Raw genomic sequence first — 21,521 nt, forward strand, 5'->3', positions numbered from 1 at the left:
CATGCTAGTTTATTCCACAATAATGCTGAGAAAAGAGGGTATGATTTTATGCTGCTTATTAGACAGACAGTACTTTTCTGGCTGAGAAGCTCCCTTTCTTTAAGCACTGAAAAGACGAGCACAATTTTTGTGTGTTACGGTTTGGGTCTAGGATCCTGAATTCCTTAACATCCGCCTGAAAAAAACTGCATCTTTCTATGCAAGTGTTTAAAGAAAAAAAAAGTAAAATTCTAACGGAAAGTTCATATGAATAGCCTTGAACTCTCCTTTGTCTCGCTCTTAAAACAAATCAGTAGCTAAAAGTTACTGAGACAATTCACTACGCAATGCTTGCAAGATATACATAAGATAGCACACTTTATCTACAGGTAAATTAAGTTATTACTTTCAGAAAAATGCAAATACCAAACATATTCCACATTGAAATGTGTATCTGTAGCACAGACACATATCTGTGTATGTCAGATATATGTGTATCTGTGTATATGTATCGGTGTGTATGTATACTATCTATGCAATCTGTTGCACGGCTGCAATACAGCACTTTGATTCCAGTCCTTCCAAAGACTTTAGTATTTTTTTTTGGAGTACAACAGACATGATACAAGAAATGCACACTTATCTTACCCACAAAGAAACAATACACGTAAAATGTTTTTATCTAGTCATTTTAACTCTAAAATCTACATATTCTCCTATAACAGAATGCATATGATTAGTTAAATTTTTGCCCCTAGATCTCTATGAAAACAAAGCAGAAGTTCCTTATTAGCACAGCTCTTGTTACATGTAATTACTACAGTGCAAGACCCCATAAAAAGATATACCTTTTTTGCACTTTCAGGACCCGCTTCATCAAAGCGAAATCTGACAATACGGAAGTCTTTGCAATAAATGATTAATTCTGTTGGATTAAATTTAAGTTTTTGATTGGGACCAAGGACCTTTTGCTTCCTCTTGGTGTCATTTACTGTAAAGAAAAGACAAAATTATTGGACTGTGTCATAAGTTTACAACACGACTAGCTCAAACAGCAGATAGAGAAGTGTTACTGCCTGCAGTTTTTCATTTAATAGTATATTTCAGCTACTCAAATTTGGTAGAACATTGATCAGTCTTCCTTCAAACAGTGGCTGAATTACCGATTCCTGTATGCCCAGATTATTTTAACCCATCAACAACAATTTCGCAAATAAGAAGCTAATATGTAGTATTTCAAAGAGTAATTTTTACTCCCAGACAGTTTGTTGTACATGCTTGCAGTGCCCTTCTGATGTACAGTTTTTGGCAATATGCTGGGGGGATTTTTTTTTTTTTAAACTTGGATGTATAAAAAAGTGCTTGAGCTAAGACTAAAATTAACCACTTATTCCTTGCATTAAACTCAAGAATGTAAAGTGCAGTAAATTGCCAGGCTGTCTAGACCTGCATAGACAGCCTGTGTTTCCAGGCCTATGTGTCTATTTCTCAAATGGAAAAAGTTAGGTTTTAAAGAATAAGCATCACAGAAGCCTCAAAGATTTTATTTGTGGTAATTAGGAAAGCACATGATTGACTGAATGATTAATTGCCACAGTTGGCTGTAGATAACTTGTGGGTTAAGTTTAAGCACTTCCAGGGAACCTAAGACAAGCGTTCTGGGACAAGATGGGACTAAAGATCTGTGCATTAAGGTCCTCCTTCTCCCTGGAAAAGGATGGAGAACTAATGGCTAGATAGGGAGACAATAACTACTTTACATGCTAAGTAGTAGTTTCAATAGTTTATTCTTTCTATTACCACAGTTACTTTTCTTAAGGCATATCAGACACACTAGCAATTCTTTTTAAAAAGATCTTCTGTACTGTCTCTAGCACCTCTCGTACTCCTGTGCTTCCAGCTAGATCCTGCACTTCCCAACCCTTGGGTGCAGACCTTAACCATCAACTCAAAGACCAAATCAAAATTTTCCTGCTAGTAAAAGCTTCTGCTTCAATAGATAAGTCTATATATAGAAGAACAAAAACTAATCTGCCCAAGCATGTGGGCAGGAAACACTGCCCTCCCCCTCTAAAGAGTTTCAAATTTTAACAAAAAAGATAAACAGAAAGGAGTCCTAGACAATTTTTACTATTCTTCTAATGAAACTGCAAACAGTCATGCTACTTGAGTTTACTCTGGGGAAACTTGCACAAAAGAATAACCTAGAATCTGTCAGCCCTCAAGTTTCAAAATAAAAGCTATCTGTAGTTTTCAATGTATTATATGAGAGTTTGCACAAGATGTTAAATGAGAAGTTTCCAACATCACTTTTATAAACATTTCTCTCTGTACAAAACTGTTGTTGACAGATTTGCAATAGCATTACTGTTTTGTCACTTCTACCTGGTAATTTTGAAAAGGGCACCAAATGTGGGCCAACGGCAAGATCGTATCACAGGGTCAGTAGGGAGCACCTCTTAATTTAAGAAAGAGTGTCTCTACATAATGTTCTTCCTCAGACACACATTAATCTTCTCAGTCATTGTAACCAGCTTCCAGAGTGGAGAAGGATTATCAGAAGACTTTGGGCACTGAAAGCTTATCTATACAGAATGATTTAAATTATCTACAGTCAGAAGGACAAGTATTTAACAGCCTTTGGTGTAACCAAATTCAAAAATATATCAGTTATAAGAAAGCCCTAAGATAGAAAGCACTCTTTTTAGCAAACAGGTATCCTGCAGTATCTTGATAACAATATAGTGTCTATTTGCAGTCTTCTGTTGAGCTACTAAATCAAAAATTAGTTCTTCAAAACAAGTATTTTATAAGTTACTTCTTCAGATTAAGAAGTGTACTGACACTTGTAGATTTTGAGGACCACTGGGTACTAAATTGCTATCAAGTTAGAGACACTGTTTGAAAACTTAAGCACTCATGCTGTGGGATACCCCAGCTATGTGTAAATTGTTTAAGCGATGTGCTTTTCACAATCCAGTGCATTTAAGTGGAAGACATTCAGACACTCAAATATAAAGCAGTTACTAATAAAATTATGTGCTGCTAAAAGAGACCTTTCTAGAACACCTGTTGATTCAGTACTGTTAAAGATTTAAAACCAACAAAGACCAACTAAACACACATCTCCTGCACAGTATCTCAAATTTCGATGAGCTTTTAAGATTTTTAGCCTAACTTCATCAAATATCTTCAGCGTAGGGAGAAAAAAGATGAATGATGTTAAACCTTAGATGTACACAACTCTGCAAAATCTAACAAGCAGTTAACAGTTTTGAACTGAATAATTTTAAAGGCTGTCATCATATTTAACTATTTTTGCCTTACCTGTGACAATCTGCTCAATGCATGTTAGCGGGACATCATGCTCACCAAGAAGAAGGTTTTTATAATGGAATTTCTGAAACACATGAATTCATAGCCAATAATTGCAGTTCTGTAGTTCTCAGCCAGAAGATATACAGCACAACTTTGAAGAAACGATGATAAAAATCAGGCATGCCTAGACTTTTGACTTACGTACAATCCTTGCCTACCCACAGCCAGTTAGAGGTAGCAGCAACAGCTCACCTGTGTTGATGAATGCATACCAAACTGTTTGGAAACTCCAGCAGAAGTATGCAAAAAAGAAGTCTTTCTTTATATTGAATTTGCTAGCCTTTAAATTGCTGTTAGAAATTCAATACAATCTGAATATATATATTTCCAACTATTAATGCAACTATAGGAAAGTGTGAACTTAGCTTTCACGAGGAAAATCCCAAAGCTTACTTTTCATATTGTCAGACAGAACTGAACAGATTAAATATGAAAGCTTGCTCCTCAATGCTACTATAGACCCCCAGTCCAGATGGCTCGGTGCTCTGAATCCATCTTATTCATAATATGCTGCAGGTGGTCACTTACTGCTTTCATATAGAATGAAGAGCTAACAATCTCAACTCCAAGCAGTAAAAGCTAGAGCAGAAAAATAGTACTGAAAAATAATAAGCTCAAAAAGTAGAAGCCCAGGGCAAATACACACTTTAAGACAAGAGACATTAAATTGACACATTGCTTTTAAAGTAACCAGCTTTCAAATTGTTATATTTTTGCTTATTAAAACTAAGTCACTATCAACCAATTTGATAAATTGTGTAAGTTTTGACAAACTCCTCTACTGACAAGAATTAATTTTTTGAAGTAGCTTTTGTCAAACTTGCTAATCATTACTGAGTAAGCATGTCTACTTTGATTTTTATATATGCCTAATTAATGGAATATTTTTAAACAAAGCTAAAAATGAATGTTAAACAACTGAGAATAATATACAACTGACAACTTTATTTCCAAACTTAGTGCTGTATGCCGTGGTGTTCTAAACCTGATTAAGGTTATGAATTTTGCATATTTTGCTTCGACAAAGGCTTGGCCTCTTTTTCCCCTTTTGCTGTTGCCTCATCCACAATGAAAGCTCATTTCATGGTTACTTTCTCCGCCCTCACTGATGCCAATAAAACTTGGATGCATTAAAGGCTTTACTGATCTGACGCCTGTCTAGTCAAAGGAACATGTGCAACTCTCCTCTTCAAAGAGGAAGATGTTTTTATACAATTCCTGCTTAGCCTTCTATTAAATCTTTTCCCAAAGAAGCCTCCATAAACAGTGGTAAATAGAGCTGGCTGTACCTCCATCGCAAACTTGCTCTGTTCTGATACTCTCAAATAAGGGATGGGAATACCAACACACTTAGAACAGGGCAGTTTAACCTCATCACTGAGCTTTCTTTGTTGTATAAGGCATCATATTTATATCACTTATGTGAGAGATTTACTGTATTCTACTTAAATCCATTTTATCCATCACATTTGTTACCATGAGGTACCAATACGAGGAATAACAAACCTGCAATGGCATAGGGTCATCCGTAATAAAGGAAATCTTGAAGTTAGTACAAACCAATTTGCCCCACAGGTCATACTGACTTGTATCTGTTGCGATGCATTTTCTCACAAAATTGACTTCATTTACCACAATTTCACCTAAAATATAAAAAGAAGATGTAAAAAGTAACCTATAGAATTGTTGTATCTACAAGATTTCTAAGTCCACAGTACCTAGAAACCCCTAACTCTTTACATGTTTGAAGTTATACACAGCTTCTGCCTCAACCTGGCATTTAATGAATGCCACTCTGGGGAAAAAAAAAAAAGAAAACAAACTTTCCAAAACAGACAATATTGCCTAGCAATTAAAAAGAAAAAAAAATTCTTATACTCAAAGATCAAAGGCTGTGATTTTCCACTATTAACAATTCACTGGTTTGAACAACGCTGTTCTTTAAACAAAGGCATATATTCATGCCCTTTAGCTAGGATTTAACTTAACAATACATGGCTATTTCTAGCTTTTAATTATTTTACAGAACATTATGAAGCTCATGGATTTGGAATGTCAGTCCACATCTAGCTTTCTATTTATTATCAGATATCAGGCAATTCCGTAAAGGAAGAAAAACAATGAAACACAAACACATTAACCCTTCCTTACCCTTTCAAAGTTTTTGCCATGACCAGCTAATGAAGGAGCACCAATCACTTCATCATGCAAAACAGAAGACCTTTAATTTATATTTAAAATTTACCAGAATGAAAAAGAAAAATCGTAATTCACTTGGGACAAGCTATGAAATAAAAAAGCATACTGGCAAATGAGACAGAATCATTAAGAAACAATACAAATATACTGTGTATAATGCTGCTTTTTAGTTCCACAACAGAAGTTTTTCGAAGCTAAATAGCAACTTCATTCTTTCTTCAGCAAATACATGTGGTCATTTACTTTATTCCTGTATAACGCTATTGCTTCTGTTGTCAAATCAACTACTTACTTCTGCTACTGACCATCACAAATAATGGACATGTGTTCAAGAAAAACATAATTTTGTACTAGCTAAGCAAAAAAAACCACCCTAAAGACTGCTAAAGACTAATTTGCTCATAACAGTTTTGACACATTTAGTCCCAGTTTCCTGAAATATCATCTCAGTGTCCCCAGTGATTTGCAAGGAAACACTCAGGTCTTTGGGTAACTTTAATGGCAGAAGTCAGTCACTTGTCTGCTCCAGCTCTGAACAAGCCAGCCATCCCCCTCCTGCTCTAAAGGAGGTTTGCATCCCAGTATTTCCCAATTACCCAAGTTACCATCGCATTCACAGAACCATTCTTTGCATCCCAAACTCCGGAGCACCTGACTTTGGAAACGCATCTTTTCCTAGGCTTGAGTCCCAGTTTCTGCCCATGAGGATCATCCCGAGCTACTTGGCTAAGCTGCCCCACTGGCTCTTCTGCCCCTAACGTAATGATGCACCAGCCTGGAAGTCACTGAGAGCAGCGGCAGAATTCCTGCTCTTCCTTCATTCAGGATCAATTACAAAAATGTCTTCAACTAACCGCGGTCTAAGGCTGGCAGAATTACTCTGAGTTTTTTGTGCAGGTTGTGAGGTCCCTGCACAACTAGAGGATATAAGGGGACAAAGCTAGTGGCATTGACTATCGTGGTTATCACGCACATGCATCATCCAGTCTATGCCAGAAGCGGCAAGAGTTGTGAACATGCTCTGCTGCTAATAGACGGAGATGCGCTGAACCTCAAAAATCTTCTCTCATGTATTCCTAAACCATGGTTAAATAAGTCTTCGAATTGAAGAAGGGGAAGGAAAAAAAAAAAAGACAACTTCAGTACAAATAGTTAAAGTTCAACCAAGTTAACAGCAAATGAAAACAGTGTCTTATAATGAGGTACATGAGAGCGACAAGACCTACTTCTGTTAAACATTAAAATCTTTCAACATTTTTAGCTGAGTCTGGCCTGAAACATCTTATTGCCCAGCATTTTTTCTAATAAGCTATTTACTTAAATAACTTCAAAAGCACAAACTGTGTATTTAAACAATTCTGTCTCACAGTTGTTGTTAATCTTCAACTATTTAATGTCAAATTCAGTTGCATTCAGCCTGCCAAGCTTCCCTTCTCCACAAGTCCATGCTTCCAAACCTGACTAGCTTTTATCCTTCTCTCTCTCAGTACCTCTGGCTTATCACCATATTTCTAATAAAGGATATGGAGAGCCAAATGCACCATAAAATAAAGTGCACACCTGTCACATATAGGTATTTTTTTCATCGCAACATTCTCTTATCTGCTGTCAAATGAAACATTTTTATTATCATACAGGAGCCTCTCTTGCTAAAGGCGCAAAGTATTATGACCAAAACATTTCAGAACTTCATATCTTCAATGTTATAAAACTGTAGCAAAATAAGAGATCCATTACTGCTCTCACAAAAACTTCTTTAAGTTGAATCAACTACAGATTAAAACATGGGCCTGCTAGGTCACCCTCTTGACCAAAACCAGTCCTCTTTACTTCTTTCCTCTGTTCCTCGTAATTGCGTAGCTACACTGTAACACACTAACACTAATCCTATTTTAGTGCAATTTCATTTAGTCTCACTTCATCTAACCCAAACGCATTCCGGATTTTTTGACCCGGCCTGGATCTTCAGCCTTGCACTCAGCTTTATGCCCCTAACACAGAACTGTCACTTTTGAACCTAAGTATTGGAAGGGGACTAGACAGGGAGCGTATGCATACTGATTTCAACTGAAGGGTTTAAATACATTCACAACAAAGCAGGAGAAAGTTTGCAATGCAAATTTAACAGATGCAGTTCTTGAGAGAGACTATCCAAACTGGACTTTTTTTTTTTTTAAATAGTAGGTTTGGAATTTTATATTGAGACCTAACTTTTACTCCTCTTGTGGATATGTATAATAAGCAATATAAAAAGAAGCAAACTTTCCAAGCTTAAGACAAATTTAGGAAAGTAGCTAAACAACATAAGTAGTGCTGGTTGGCCTTGGAAAGTTTTATGATGAAACCTGATTGTATTTGTAGTTCAGTAGGTGATTTTTCTGTACAAGTGTCAACAACTGAGCTATTCAGAGATATTACACTGCACATTTTTACAATGTAGCTGCCGTTTTTTTTCCGGTAAACAGTCACAAGCTGTTCCAGACACGGAACAGCAGTCAACACTTCCATGTGACTTGAACAGTCAAAGAATGATCTCAGGAGACAAGAGCAGTTTGTTTAAACTCTGACAGGAAACCAGAAGAAAAATTACAGGTTGCCACCCTTTATATATAACGCCTAATCATGTTTAATGAAAATATTCCTGCACTGAATACATGAATCACAGACATAACAGTCCTTCCGTATTGAACACGCAGCTTCAGAAACTGATACGCTTCAGGAAAAAGTCTGCTAAGCCTTCCAAAAGCACATGTAATTTGACTCCTTTATATTTCGGATGCTAAGAAAGTTCATGGTATATTGTATAGCTAGCCCACTAATCATACGCCGTCCTCTACAGCCCAGAGGGGATTCAGGAAGCAGAGCCAAGCATGCAACCGGCCACGGCACGGGGGCTTCACTGGCAAAGCCGAACCCCGCGGTCAGCAGGTATCCCCACTGCCGGGCAGCAGCGCCAAAGCCAGTGCTGTCTCTCCGGCTTTGCGTCAGACTAAGTGAGCTTGGCCGAGGGCTCGGGGTGACTTTACTTGCAAAGTTTGAAAATACCATCCCTAATCAGTAACATTCTAAAATAAAAGATTGTCTGCATCTTTTTGCCTACAGAACAGCGTTATAGCCATTTTTGGTGCCATGCAACATAGGATCAAGTTTAATTTCTTTGTTTTATCATAGCAAGGTAGCCTAGAACAAACAAGAAAGTCTTAAAGATAAATACAGCTCCCTCTCCATCTGGAAAACTAATTTGTAGCTTATTATCAGTAACTCTAGATCTAATTATCTGCATACAGGGAGAACTCTGTGTACATAGGCACGGTGTCAAAGAGATTTTCTGAGTTGTTTTGTGTATTCAGTGTCAGCTTAACAAATATTTATTATCGGTAACAGGGCAATCGGACAATAAGTCAATTTGAGAGATTCTGAACAAACTAAGCAAAAGCTGCAAGAATTAGCAATGCAATAGGACTAATAATTGGAAATTCCTGCATCTATTGTAGAGATGAGGGGCTAGATACTTCATAGCAGTAGGAGATGCATAAACTGTCCTCTTTTGCCTATTTATCCAGTTCTCATGTTTGGCATTTTAGGATTCCATATTAGCATAGCTCAAAATTCAAGAGACACTCAAAGAGACCTCAAGTAATTTCCAGGCTTTCAGTTGCTCACTGAAGCAGCTGCCAAACCTTTCCATCTAAAACAGCTTCTAGTACAGTTTTTCTGCCCATGAATACAGAAGAAATATAGCAGAACAGCACATTTTAAGACTTAAATTTTCAGGGACTAAGGTTGCTTGAATGAAGTCTAGAACCACGACCTCACTAACGCATGAGAAGAAACAGACTGAATAGTATTCAACAGATTTAACAATACTGATTGAATACAGAAATGTTGCATGATAAAATAAAGTATTTGGGCACCTCAGTTTAAAAGGCAACATTAAAAAAAGCACAGTATAAAGGTGTGTGTTTGTATGCACATATGGAGAGAGAACATGTATGATACACTGCTAGCATATGGTATTTCTACCACATTAAGAATCTGATACTTGGTGGATGCAATAATGCCTGAAATCAGACTCCATAAATGAATAATACAAATCTTACAGGCTCAAGAAGCTTGCAGGAGCCCAAGATATTTGTTAGAGATCTTTTTTAATGCTATACCAGATGCATAAGAACCGATTTATTAGGATAAACTTTCCTTAACTAACGTGGAAGTTATAAGTCAAAAATTGAAGATGACATTTAATAGAGTTAAGGACATCAGAGCTAGTAAGTACTTTATGTATGCAGTCATATAATTCCCACCTAAATTAATAAAAACCTGAGTCCTGAATACTCCTAGGAAACGAGCCCCTGTTGCTCATTCACTAATGCTGACAGTAATTATATTCAATTAAGACAACAGAAAAAGTTTGTTTGTGTGAAAGATAGTCTAAAAAGTTCACAGTACCCAAGCCAAAGTTGATTCAAGTTGCCATTTAACAATTAAAAATATGCTCTAATCAGTTCACTTATTTGGAAAGATCTAAGATAGTCTAAAACTGTTCCAAAATAATTGGCAAGTACTAAATTAAATTTTCTGAAGTCCTGCATGTTTTCAAAAAAGCTTCACTACTGAGTAACTGAAATCTAGAGCATCTTCAATCATTTAGTTGTCCTTTTTTCTAGCTGTTCTCTTCTGGCTAAAGAATACCAAAATAGTGTGGGTTTATTAGTATGCACTAAGCATTTAGATGTAAATGTCTCTAATCCACTTCTAAATGAATCCTCTGTTCAGTGTGCTTAACCACTTTCAAAATCAAAAGAAAAAAGTATTTGTAAGCTTTTTTAAAAAAAATTTCATGAGCTCTTACAATGTATTTAAGATACTGTAAAGACAAAAAAGCTGCACACTATTATAGATACTACCCATATTTCCCCCGCCACTATTTTCCAGTATCTCTGCAATTAGCTAGAAAATAATCTGTTTAAAGTTTCTGTATGTCTATGCAAACTGACAAAGAAAGAACATTTTCCAGAAGGACACCTCAGTACTGACTGGAAAATGAAAAACAATTCTGATATATTAAGTTTGCATTAATATTTAATGGAAGAGACTGGGGTTTCTCTCAAAAAAACACTCTCACCATAGTTTGGAGGGTAGTGTGTTTTAAATACATTTTAAATATACAGTATCCAAAAAGTTTACTTTTCCAATCTGATTAGAAATGTTATCATCAAATCTCTCACATATTTGTATTATACAATTTCTGCAGTGCTAAAGGTATAAAAAAGAGCAAGATATAACAAGAGCTTCACTAAATGTTAGAAACACTGAATACAAAAAAGAGAGTGAAAAAGTAAAGACTTAGTAGAAGTCTTAGAAGAACAACTATTCTTTTCCCACGTACTGCATAAGATTAAAAAGGGCACTGGTCCAATAATGGCTAATAGCCGTGAACCTCGCACAGCAAACTGACTGTAAGAGCAGCCTAAGGCGGTGCTGCCTTTCTGAACGAGGACAGACGCTCGGTAAGGACTTCCTGCACCCTCACCCGCCAAACGCGGGGTGCAAGGAATGGATGCAAGGACAGGAGCCAGGCCACCACCTGGAGCTGGAGAAGGAAGGAGGGGGCATCTAACCACTACGAGGAAGGCTCTCATGAGCAACCAGAGCCAAAGCAAAGCATCACGGCAGATAAATGTATGAGCATGTTTACAGTTGCCTTAATCCAGCATAAGCGTGTATCACTACTAAAACGTGAACAATTCCACATTCAACATTCATTCCCACCTCAACCCTTGTGCCAGCACCAGTATTTGTGAAAAACATTATTAGCCTGATCACAGAACTGATAAAGTTGAAAATTAATCTAACAACATATTCTTCCTTTTTTCCCCCCCCTCTCAGTGCTGGTTTCAGCTGGATCAGCTTTCTCACCTGGCTTGTTCTATGGTTGCACAAACAAGTGCCAGCACAAAGCAGGCAACAGGAACATGCACCTGCGAGGGGTAAAAGGGAGTAGTAGGACCGATCCCCTTGGCACTAATACAGATTTTGAGGCTGAATTAAAGTAACCCTATCATCAAAATCCCCAGAAAGAAAGTTTTACCAATGATTTGGTCAGAGTTCAGTAACATGAACAGCAGAGAAACCAGTGAGGAGGGAAGATGTTTTGTGTTTTGCATATTTTTAGTCTGACTACAAAAACTAAAGATTCCCAAAGCCTGACTTTGCCCAAACAGTATAATCAGTAACAATTTGAGATAATTGTGGTTTTCAGTCAGCTTTTTTATAACTATGTCACAAATAACAGTTATAAACGCTGTTCTAAACTTGTAACGTACCTACTGGGTACAGTGTAAAATACTCAGGTTTGGCTTAAAAAAAAAAAAATCAATACGGAAACACACGCTCCTTAGAAATTAGGTCTCTGAAGACTGATTTCACTGAAAGTAAACATAATTGCCTGGAGACCAAAAAACCCCAGTAGTTTATTCAGCTGACAATTCAAAATTTACACTAACATTTTATTCCCTTTCTGGACTTTAATGACTTGTGGCATTAAATCCATGTGGGACATAGTGGACAGGAACCAATTATTTTGGAACCGTTTTGCAGAATGCACGTGGACAAACATTAAATATTTAATTTTAAAGTATGTTCAACCTTCCACCTTTTAGGAATGATTTCCATATTGCCCTACAGCTAAGCTAGCTCAAAGAGAAAAGAATTTCTGTAGATATTTACAAACACCTGAAGTATTTTACTAATCAGAAACTTCATGAAATACCTGGAAGGCAGAATAAACTGCCTCCATAAGTAAACTTTACTTTAAGTACATGGAACATAGATTTTACATGCAGATTGCCTTAGTAGTACTTATGTCATGTCAATCCTTAATTAAAACCAAAACAAGTAATTAACTGAACCCAATGCATGCCTGAAAATTTACTTTGAGTCAAACAAACAAAAAAGTTATAATAGTAAAGGGCATTTACTACATACTTACTGTAAGCAATGCCTCACTTATTCTAAATATAAGTCAAATGCTTGGTTTGTTTTTAAGCTTCTTGCAGTGTGAGATACCAGTTTGTAGAAAGTTGCAAAAACAATCTGAAAGCTGCATCTAGAATTTGAAACTCTCCCAATTTATGAAATAAAAATTTTAGTAACTCTTGTTATGAAGTCTTTTAAAAAAGTCCAAATTAAAAAAAGTTAGGGAACTTATTATTTTCCAAATAAGAATCCAGACATTCTGAAAAGGTGAAGATAACTTCATACTCATGTATGGCACTGATTCCTGAAGAAAACTTGTAATAGCACTGTCATTTCAAGTTTTCAATTTTGCTATTACACTTGCATGCAACGCTTTTTTACTTTTATGATTACATTTAAATTTTCAATAAAAAGTCTGATGTAGATAAAAGCCCCAAATCCTGCAATATGTCTTAATCAGCTGCACAATGAATAACAGAGCCTTAGCTAGCAAACCACATCGCTAGAAATGACAACCAGCAACAGAGTATATTTTGAAAACAATCAGAAACTGACTTAATACAAGTTTAATTTAGTTTTCAGTAATGATTTACCATCATTACGCGCCATCACCAGATGAATACACTTCACAGACCAAGCAGTACATATCTGAGAGCCAACTCGAGAAAAACAGACCTGACAAGTCTCTGGGGTTACACATCAAGCTCACTAACCTGTTCCATACTTTTTACCCCCCGTCAGTGCTGGAACCTCATTCATTCACGCCGCGACGCCCTGACCTCTCCTCCCCAGCTCCGGGATCCCACACAGCAAGTGCAACTGCCGGGAGAGAGGCGCGGGGTGCGGAGCGGTCAGGAGTGAGCACACCTGGGTACTGCACTCCAGGGAGCCTCACCAAAAGGTGCGCTTTCCTTCTCCTATCACAACATGTGTTGCAGCTGCTCTGGAACACACAATTTAAGGTACTGGTGTTTGGCAAAACAAGGAAAAATCTAGACAAAGGAGGACTGGGAGCTACTTCAGAGAATCAGACACTTCTAGAAGACTAAAATTTCTTAAACACGCCCCCTGATTTCTAGATCCAGTTGTCTATCAAAGCACATACGTACACAAAAAAACAAACAAAAAACCCAGCAGGTGGTGGCACCAATTAAATTGGCATTATTAGATCCATAACAAATATATACACAGCGGCAAATCTTGAAGACCACATGCAATTCTACCCAAAAAGAACACTGCACAACTGGAAAGTGTTCAGAGATGATCAGAGGTAAGGAAGACTTCCTTGTCAGGACAAACTCAGATGACTAATCTAAAGGGAAGCAAAACAGAGGGGGCTAGTGACATACGTCTTAAAATCCTGAATGGCACAGAATGGGAGAATAGGGCTTGACTTTCACTGTGTGATACAAGAACTAGGATGTATCCAAAGAAACTAGATGATGTAGGTCCAGAACAAACAAATAAAGGTAGTTTGTAACAGCATGTAATTACATTGCTGAAGTCCTCACCAGATGAAGCTCTGGGTGCTAAAATCTACATGGTACAGAAAGCAAGCAGATAAATTCACATGGTACAGAAAGCAGATAAAAACCAGCAAGAGGAATTACAAAGATAGCACTGTCTCCATGATGATCTGTAACTCCGCTACATTACTTCACTCTAAAAGTCCCCACGCCACAAGCTGAAGGAAGCTGGGAGAGCAGAATGAGCAGCTGAGGGCTGCTTGCCCTGCTCTTTCTTCCTCCCACGTGCCTGCTGCTGGCCCCTGTCAGCGAGAGGAGACATCCGACCCTGCGCAGCCATTCTGTTTATACACCCACCGCGGTTACAGTCCCACGCCACCGACGTCGCTGGAAGCTGACTGCTGCAGAACTAGCATCAGACCACGAGCTGTGGTGCCGACACGAGAGACAAACAACAACAGCTTTGCAACAGGAGCTCACCAACAATACTCTTAACTCGCCCTAACATGAGCAGGTCTTGATGATTAAAAAGAAGTCTGATCTAATTCAGCTTACTTCTATAATTTTACTGCACAAACTTTAAAAAATAAAAATGACTACACTGTATTTTCTAGTTGGTTGGTAAAAACTTACAGGTAGGAACTATTAATCTTTTAGTAGATTAGTATACAGAGCAACATGTTACTGCATAATTACTACAGACGGTATTAAGGTTCAAGAGGAACAATCCTTTCTCACACCTACTCAGACTGTCCCAGGGGCTACATAACCTCCTGCAGAACACTGTACGTGAGCACCTGCGAGGACCTTTCCCACTCATCTTGCCTGCACCGTGGTGCCGCACTGCCTTCAGTACCGACACGGGTGGGTTCATTATCCACCTGTGTATAGCACCTTGCTCCACACCATTTTGCCATTCAAACAAAAAATATACACAGTAGTACATTCCAGTTACGTTATACATTTTTTTTGAATGCTTAGGTCGATGTCTCAAAAATGCTACAGGTGATGTCACGGAAAAAAAATAATGCAACTCCTTGGAAATACGCTACAACTACTTATTAGGAAAATGCACTCCTTTAAGTTTTAGTTTAGTATCAACAGTGTTAAATTAAGCATAAAACTTCAGCTTCATTTTCGCCTACCATAAACAAGGTAATTTCCTATTAACCAGGCAAGTCACTCTGATGGACTCACTGCTAGACTGCTTCCTGTTTCCACTATTTTTCCCTTTTGGTATGTTCATAAAACTAGCTAGGCAAACAAATAAAGCAAAAAAAAAAAAAAAAAAAAAAAAAAAAAGTGAAATTGTTGTACAGGCAACAACTCTTCAACTAAATCTGCAAAAATTCTTTATCAAGGAGCTGCACTAGAAAACAACATTGCAGAATGAAAAACTCCATCTTAGAGACATACCATGAGTTTTGAAATGAAAATATACTGAATTCTATAAAATTATTTGCTTTTCACTATTACAATTCCAGTGCTGGAACTACAGCTATGGTTTTTACTTGCTTTATGCGCTACTCGTCGCTTTTCTTAAAGCCACACCCTACTCAGGGCACACAGTTGCATGAGAATATAGGGTTTTTTTCGAAAAGCTTAGAGAATGTGTCTCTATTCCTCTGGGCCGCAGAGGAAGCTTTGAAAATAAATTCTGCAGGTTTAAAAGTTGATGCCAATGAAAAAATTTTAAATTTACTTTTTTTTTTTTTTTTTTTTTAATAAATATCTCATTTGGGAACCTGACTCATTATTTCTGCACCTGGAACTCCCTCTCCTAACTTCCATTGCACAAAAATAAGAGTCAGACAGTAGGGTTATTTAGCTAGTGTCCTACTTTGGAATTTCAGTTTTTAGCAAACCACTCCCTCAAAACAATTATATTTTAGGTATCAGAAGCTTCATACAGATATCTGCAGTTTTTGCAAATTACCAGTCAGTAACTACTTGTGCTGAAATAATTTCATTCCAAAAGAACTCCTTACAAATTCCACCTGCTAAACACTTTTCAGCCACTCAGGTTTAACTCTGTTTCTGAGAGCAAAAAGCAACTTCATGCAGCTACTACAGACAGGGTATTAGGAATACCATACTGAAACTGTACTTGCAGGGGAGTGCAAGTCAGCCATAATGTAATTAAATGAGTTGGAATCTGGCCAGAAACTTAGGTTATGACAAATCCAAAAGCCAGTCTACCCAACAGAACAACGTGTACTTGTTTATACACTTTTCCAATGCACTATTTGATGACAGAAGCAAAAAAAATGCATTTAAGCTGGTGTTTAACTCTAAACAGGAAGAGTTTCATTTAAGTCATTTAAAATAAGCAATTTCTAAACTCCCCCCCCCACCCTTATTCAGACAGGGACTTACAAAAATTAAAATATTTTGTCAGAGCTATTCTGTAACTGGATGGGGGGGGGTGAATTTTATTAAGAAATAATTCAAAATAGCACCCCAGAGTGATATGAAGGCAGAAGTTTAATATTGTGGTCTGAGTCCCATTCTTTCAATCACTTTCTATATAACCTATGGCGATTTCCTTTACAAATGCCCCTAAAGCCACCAAATGCCAATTTTAAAGATAACGCAGACAAGGAAAATGAGAAATGATACAAACCTAGAATAAATACAAGCCAGTTGAGGAAAAAAATTTAGTCAGCACTGTTTTAAGTTTACTTCGGGGTTTCACAAAGTAAGAATTAATAACACAGCAAAACGTTACTGCACATGAGTTGTTTTGTGCAACTGCTCATGTGCCTGTCCCACAGAAAAGGTGAGATGCACTACATTTCAAAAAAAGTGATCTCATATTGCCTTGCATTTATTGTGGGATGTATCAGAGAAGAATATGCAGTCACTTCCTTGTGAGTCAAATTATTATGAATAATAACTGCGACAAACAATAAGATGCCAAGTGGTAAGCACAAGTTTTTCAAGCATAAAAATAAAACATCTGAAATATTAAACAGCCATAGCAATGTATTTCAGGGTATTTATGTCTCAAACAGAATCCATATTATTTTATTTCATTAGAAGGGTCAGTCAGTCAGTATTTACTCTTTCCATACAACCTCTTCTTTTCCGCAAGATTTCAGCCTCTTCAGCTTAAGGTATCTCACTGAACCACACCACACCAACTGTTGCTGCTTAATTAACAACAGTGCAATATGAAGCAGTATGGAAAATAATTAATTTTGAAGAGTAACTTGTTTATTCCATTCATCACTTTGAAAGTTGGCAGACTTAATCTTAGACAACACAATAGCAATAGCTTCTGACGTTAATGTGTCTACATACATTTCTGGTAATATATGAGCAAAATGACAAGAAAAAAATGCATTTTGCAGTTGTTTTAAACTTAAAGCAACACTTAGAAATGCCAAGCTTTGGAAGTGGCCAAACTTACTACTGTGGCATACAGTTTGTGACTGAAGTAATACTGAGAACAATAGAATGTTTTTCTGGTACCTGAAAAAGGCTTTCACAAATCCCCATTTACTGAACCTCCTGGATGAACCAAAAGATCTTATTTCTTACTTAAAAATGTGGAAGAGAAGTCAAGGACATGTTAGATTTTTATACATATATGATTATGAACAATGATAAAAAATACATATTGCTTTTCTAATCCATACACTAAAAAGATTATTCTACATAGTGTTCAAGAGACTTAGAGTTTCCAAAATAACAGAATAGCTGAGTATTGATTAAGAGAAAAATGAATAAAGATGGCATTAGAAGTCTTCCAATATAGTAGTCAATTATGTCTACTTAGTGGAAGTTCTATAAATATTTTCCTTTAAAATAACGGACAACTGCAACACAGGCTACGTGAGTGGGTTCTGCACAGACGTAAAGTTCTGCCTATCTGGCAAAGGTGTAATTATTAATAGAGAGGCTGCCAGAAGGTGTCACAGAAGCTACAGAACGTACAGTGGTTCCGTTCCCTGTTTCAAATACACAATAAAACCAAGACGCTCTTCTACACATACCAACCCATTACACGGGAGAAACTGCCTACGCATTTATTTAGTCTTTTAGGTTTAGGTAAAAAGGTTAGAACAGAAAAATAGGGAGAGCAAATTGCAAACTAACAATCCTATCAGAATAAACAGAAGGATTAAATATATCTAAATTTAGGTATCTGTCAAATCCCACATTTGTATTTACCTGCCAAAAGTACTGGTTCCAGTTTTTTAATCCTGGGTTCTGAAGCTATATGGTCATCAGCCTGGAGGAAAGGTTAAAAAAAAAAAAAACGCTTAAGAACTACAAGTTTACAATTGGACACAAGTCTGATCTATTTGGGCAAAGGAGAAAGTTCTTCTTTTAATTTAAAAGAGTTAATTTCAAAGAAATAGGCTCCAATTGTACCAATAATTTGATGTAATCATACCAATATATTTGTGTACGCCTAGCTTTGTACCAAATGAATGTCACAGTAGTTTAAGTGCTAAAGTTTAGCTAATTGCATAACCTAGGGTATAACAAGTCACTGAACAAATGAAAAGCAATTCAGCTTGACATTCTGTAAAGGTTTGGGTCCTACAACAAGATTTATATAGATATAAAACACAACACTCTCTACTGATTTTTAACACGTGTGACTTTCTCCACATGAGAAAAATTTCTAAAGACCAAGGCCCAGGTACACTCGCAATGCCTAGCTGCATTTTCATTCCAGACCTTTAAAACCACACACGCGCACACACCTTACTTCTGCAAAAAGATCAGAACCTTCAGTGAAATAACCTTAATGCTTATGGTTGCCATAGTGACGGTGATATCATCACTTCTCAGAACTAAAAATATCCAGAAATACATTTCATTGACATTTCACTTCTACGAAGAAGGGGGGGAAAAAAAAGACAATGAGTCAACCTGTCAAATACGTTGCTATAGGGACATCCACTTCTACTAGGGCCTACTTGTAAGCCTAAAAAAGTAAGAAGAACCACGTTCTGCCAAGCGCAGAAGCGCACATCCAGATCACACAGAAAACCCTGCTGGTTTTATTGTTACACCCGGTTTTCGCATTTTTGCCATCAGGCAGGCACTGCGAACAAGCCCGCGGCTGCCAGGGGAGCGGAGCCGCTCGCGCGGCGGGGAAGCGGGGCTGCCCTGCCCAGAGCGGGTCCCCCAGCGCGGCTGGCTGCCGGCGAGGGCGGCCCAGGCAGCGGGAGGCGGCGGCTGCTCGCGCACCGCGGACGCCAGGCCGGAGCACCTGAAGCGCCGCTCCCGGCCGCCCGGGGCAGCCCCGCTGCCCGGGGGCGCTCGCACCGGCCGGGGAAGGCGCCGGCCGCCAGGTGCCGCGGGCAGGCCGGGAAGGCGGCGGGGCGCCCGGGCGCGGAAGGGGACGGCGTTACCTGCGGCAGCGGCAGAAGGTAGGACCTGAAGGTGGGTTTGGGCTGCTTGAGGGAAAACATCGCGGCCGCCGGCGGGCGGGCCGCTCCCGCAGGGCAGGTGTCGGGGCCCGCCGCGCCCGCGGCTCCGAGCGGCGCCGCAGCCACCCGCCCGCGCTCCAGTCACACGGCGGCGGAGGCGGCGGCGGCCCCGGCCCCGGCGGGCGGCGGCGGAGGCGGCCCCAGCGCACCCCCCTTCCCCAAGGGAGGAGTCAGCGGCCTGGGCAGGCCCGGCCTGGGGCAGCCCCAGCCCCTCATGGAGCCCCCGCGGCTCCCTCCGCCTCCCCGCGGGGCGGCCGCCTCGCGGCGCCGCGGCTGCCTACGGCCGGCGGCGGGCGGCGGGCGGCGGGGGCGCCGGCGGGCCGAGGCGGGCCGAGACGGGCGCCGCTGGGGCGGCCATGTTGGGGGGAGCGCGGGGCGGGGGGAGCCGCGTTTGTACGGCGGCGCGCAGGGGCCAAGCGGCCGCGGGGGCGCCGCCGCGGCGCGGGGCCGTTAGTCAGCGCGCGGCGGGGGGGCGCCGCGCCCCGCCCAACGGCCGCCCAACGGCCGCCCGGGGCGCGCGGCGGAGCGGGTTTGCCGTGCGGCCCCGCGCGGCGGCGGCGTTTGCGTCGCGCTGGGCGACGACAGCGGGGCGTTTCGGGGTCAGCGCCTCGTGCGGCGTCTCCAAACGCCGGGATCGCTTCCGCACCGCTGCCACACAGCTGAAGAACGATGCGGGAGAAGAATAAAAATCTCTTCGAAGAACAGTTTCATGCAGCGTTGCAAGCCAGACTGACCAGAATCACTTTCTCCCATCAGCCAAGTAATAATTACTCAGAGGACTATTTCTCAATGTTACAGGTTGCAATTCGTTACAGAGGTACACCGGTGTGCTTGTTCTGCGCAATTACAAACCTCACAACGTCACAAAATGAACAATATGGCACCTTTGAGCATACAGCGTCAGGAGTATTCACAACGTGTAGCGTTTTCAAAGAACTGTGCGACCCTTTCACTCCCTAAGCTGTTAAAATTCATGAACTGGATGTTTTGTCCATTTGTAACGTGACAAAAATTAATTACCGAGGAGGCTGAATAGCTCGCTCCAGGCCGCGCGGCACGGCATGGGCGAGCCATGAGCTGCGCTGCCCCGGCACAGTGCTCCGTCTGTTCTGTGTCTCTTTGGGCTTGGCTGTAGAGAAATGTGACAAATAACAATATTTATTATCTGATCCTGACCTAGCAAGCAGAAGCGTGCTGCATCACTGGGAAATTGGCACCAGACTCTGAAAGATGTAATCGCCAATTCTGGTAAAAAATAAATAAAGAAGCAGACTGCTGTGCTCACTTGTTAATGTGTTAACTCTTACATCAGGTAAAATAGTTCAAATAGTTTCTGAATTGCTTTTTTAGACCCCTCAGTCAATAATCAGGAACTTGAAGCAGAACGAGTATTATGCTCTCTTACAGCTCTTGTATTCTGTAATACGAATTTGTGCAATATTATACATGAAATGGCAAAGTTCACAGTCATGTGTTATAAAAGGATAAACATTTACATTTAAATATAACAAATCCGAACACTGTAACATAGCAAATGTGAGGCACACAGAAATAGCAAAGATAATCCTACCCACTTCCTGCAGTAGCACTTAGAGTCAGCGCTGTTATTTTTGACCAGACTGAAAGGGGGGTTAGGTTACAAAACCTTAATGATTTTCAGAGCCTTCCTTCACCACACTCGGTTTGGAGATGAGGGAGGTGGGCTTTGCCCCAGAGCCCCCATGACATGCATGCCAGGGCCACATGGATCCTATTGCTCCCTCAGCAGAGCCTCCGGACAGGTAGCTAGAAATCCTCTCTCATACTGGCTTTAATGAGAGAAAAATAATCACAACAAATACACTGGTTGTGGGGGGAAAATATTAAAATGAAGACCAAAGCAGAGGATTTCCAAAGCTGGGCTGCTGAGCCCCTTGCAGACTGTGAAGCCTCTGGATGGGGCCTGTGAATGGAGGTTTTATTGTGACCCGAGGTTGTCTCAGGCAATCAGCAGTAAAAATGCTGCTCCAGCATGAACCAGCTACTGATACCAAGCTCATCTTACTGTCATCTTTTATGTAAGGTATGTCAT

The 21,521-nt window shown here is 39.7% G+C and overlaps 1 protein-coding gene and 1 long non-coding RNA gene across 2 annotated transcripts in view; one reads left to right on the forward strand and one right to left on the reverse strand.

Annotated features, from left to right (window-relative positions):
* MTMR10 (myotubularin related protein 10) overlaps positions 1–19,859 on the reverse strand; it is a 43,553-nt gene extending 23,694 nt beyond the window's left edge. The window contains exons 1-5 of the mRNA XM_064517491.1: positions 19,373–19,859; positions 18,177–18,237; positions 4,864–5,000; positions 3,307–3,379; positions 828–970 (exon numbers count right to left, since the gene is read on the reverse strand). Of these exons, the coding sequence (XP_064373561.1) occupies positions 828–970; positions 3,307–3,379; positions 4,864–5,000; positions 18,177–18,237; positions 19,373–19,432 (474 nt within the window). The 5' untranslated portion in view covers positions 19,433–19,859. The remainder of the gene's footprint in view (positions 1–827; positions 971–3,306; positions 3,380–4,863; positions 5,001–18,176; positions 18,238–19,372) is intronic.
* Positions 19,089–20,722, forward strand: LOC135329363 (uncharacterized). The gene is made up of 2 exons (XR_010390791.1): positions 19,089–19,390; positions 20,249–20,722. It is a non-coding gene; the product is annotated as an uncharacterized LOC135329363 (long non-coding RNA).
* Positions 20,723–21,521: the final 799 nt, after the last annotated feature.

Source organism: Dromaius novaehollandiae, chromosome 10 (assembly GCF_036370855.1).
Source record: "Dromaius novaehollandiae isolate bDroNov1 chromosome 10, bDroNov1.hap1, whole genome shotgun sequence".
In the NCBI taxonomy this organism is placed as follows: domain Eukaryota; kingdom Metazoa; phylum Chordata; class Aves; order Casuariiformes; family Dromaiidae; genus Dromaius; species Dromaius novaehollandiae.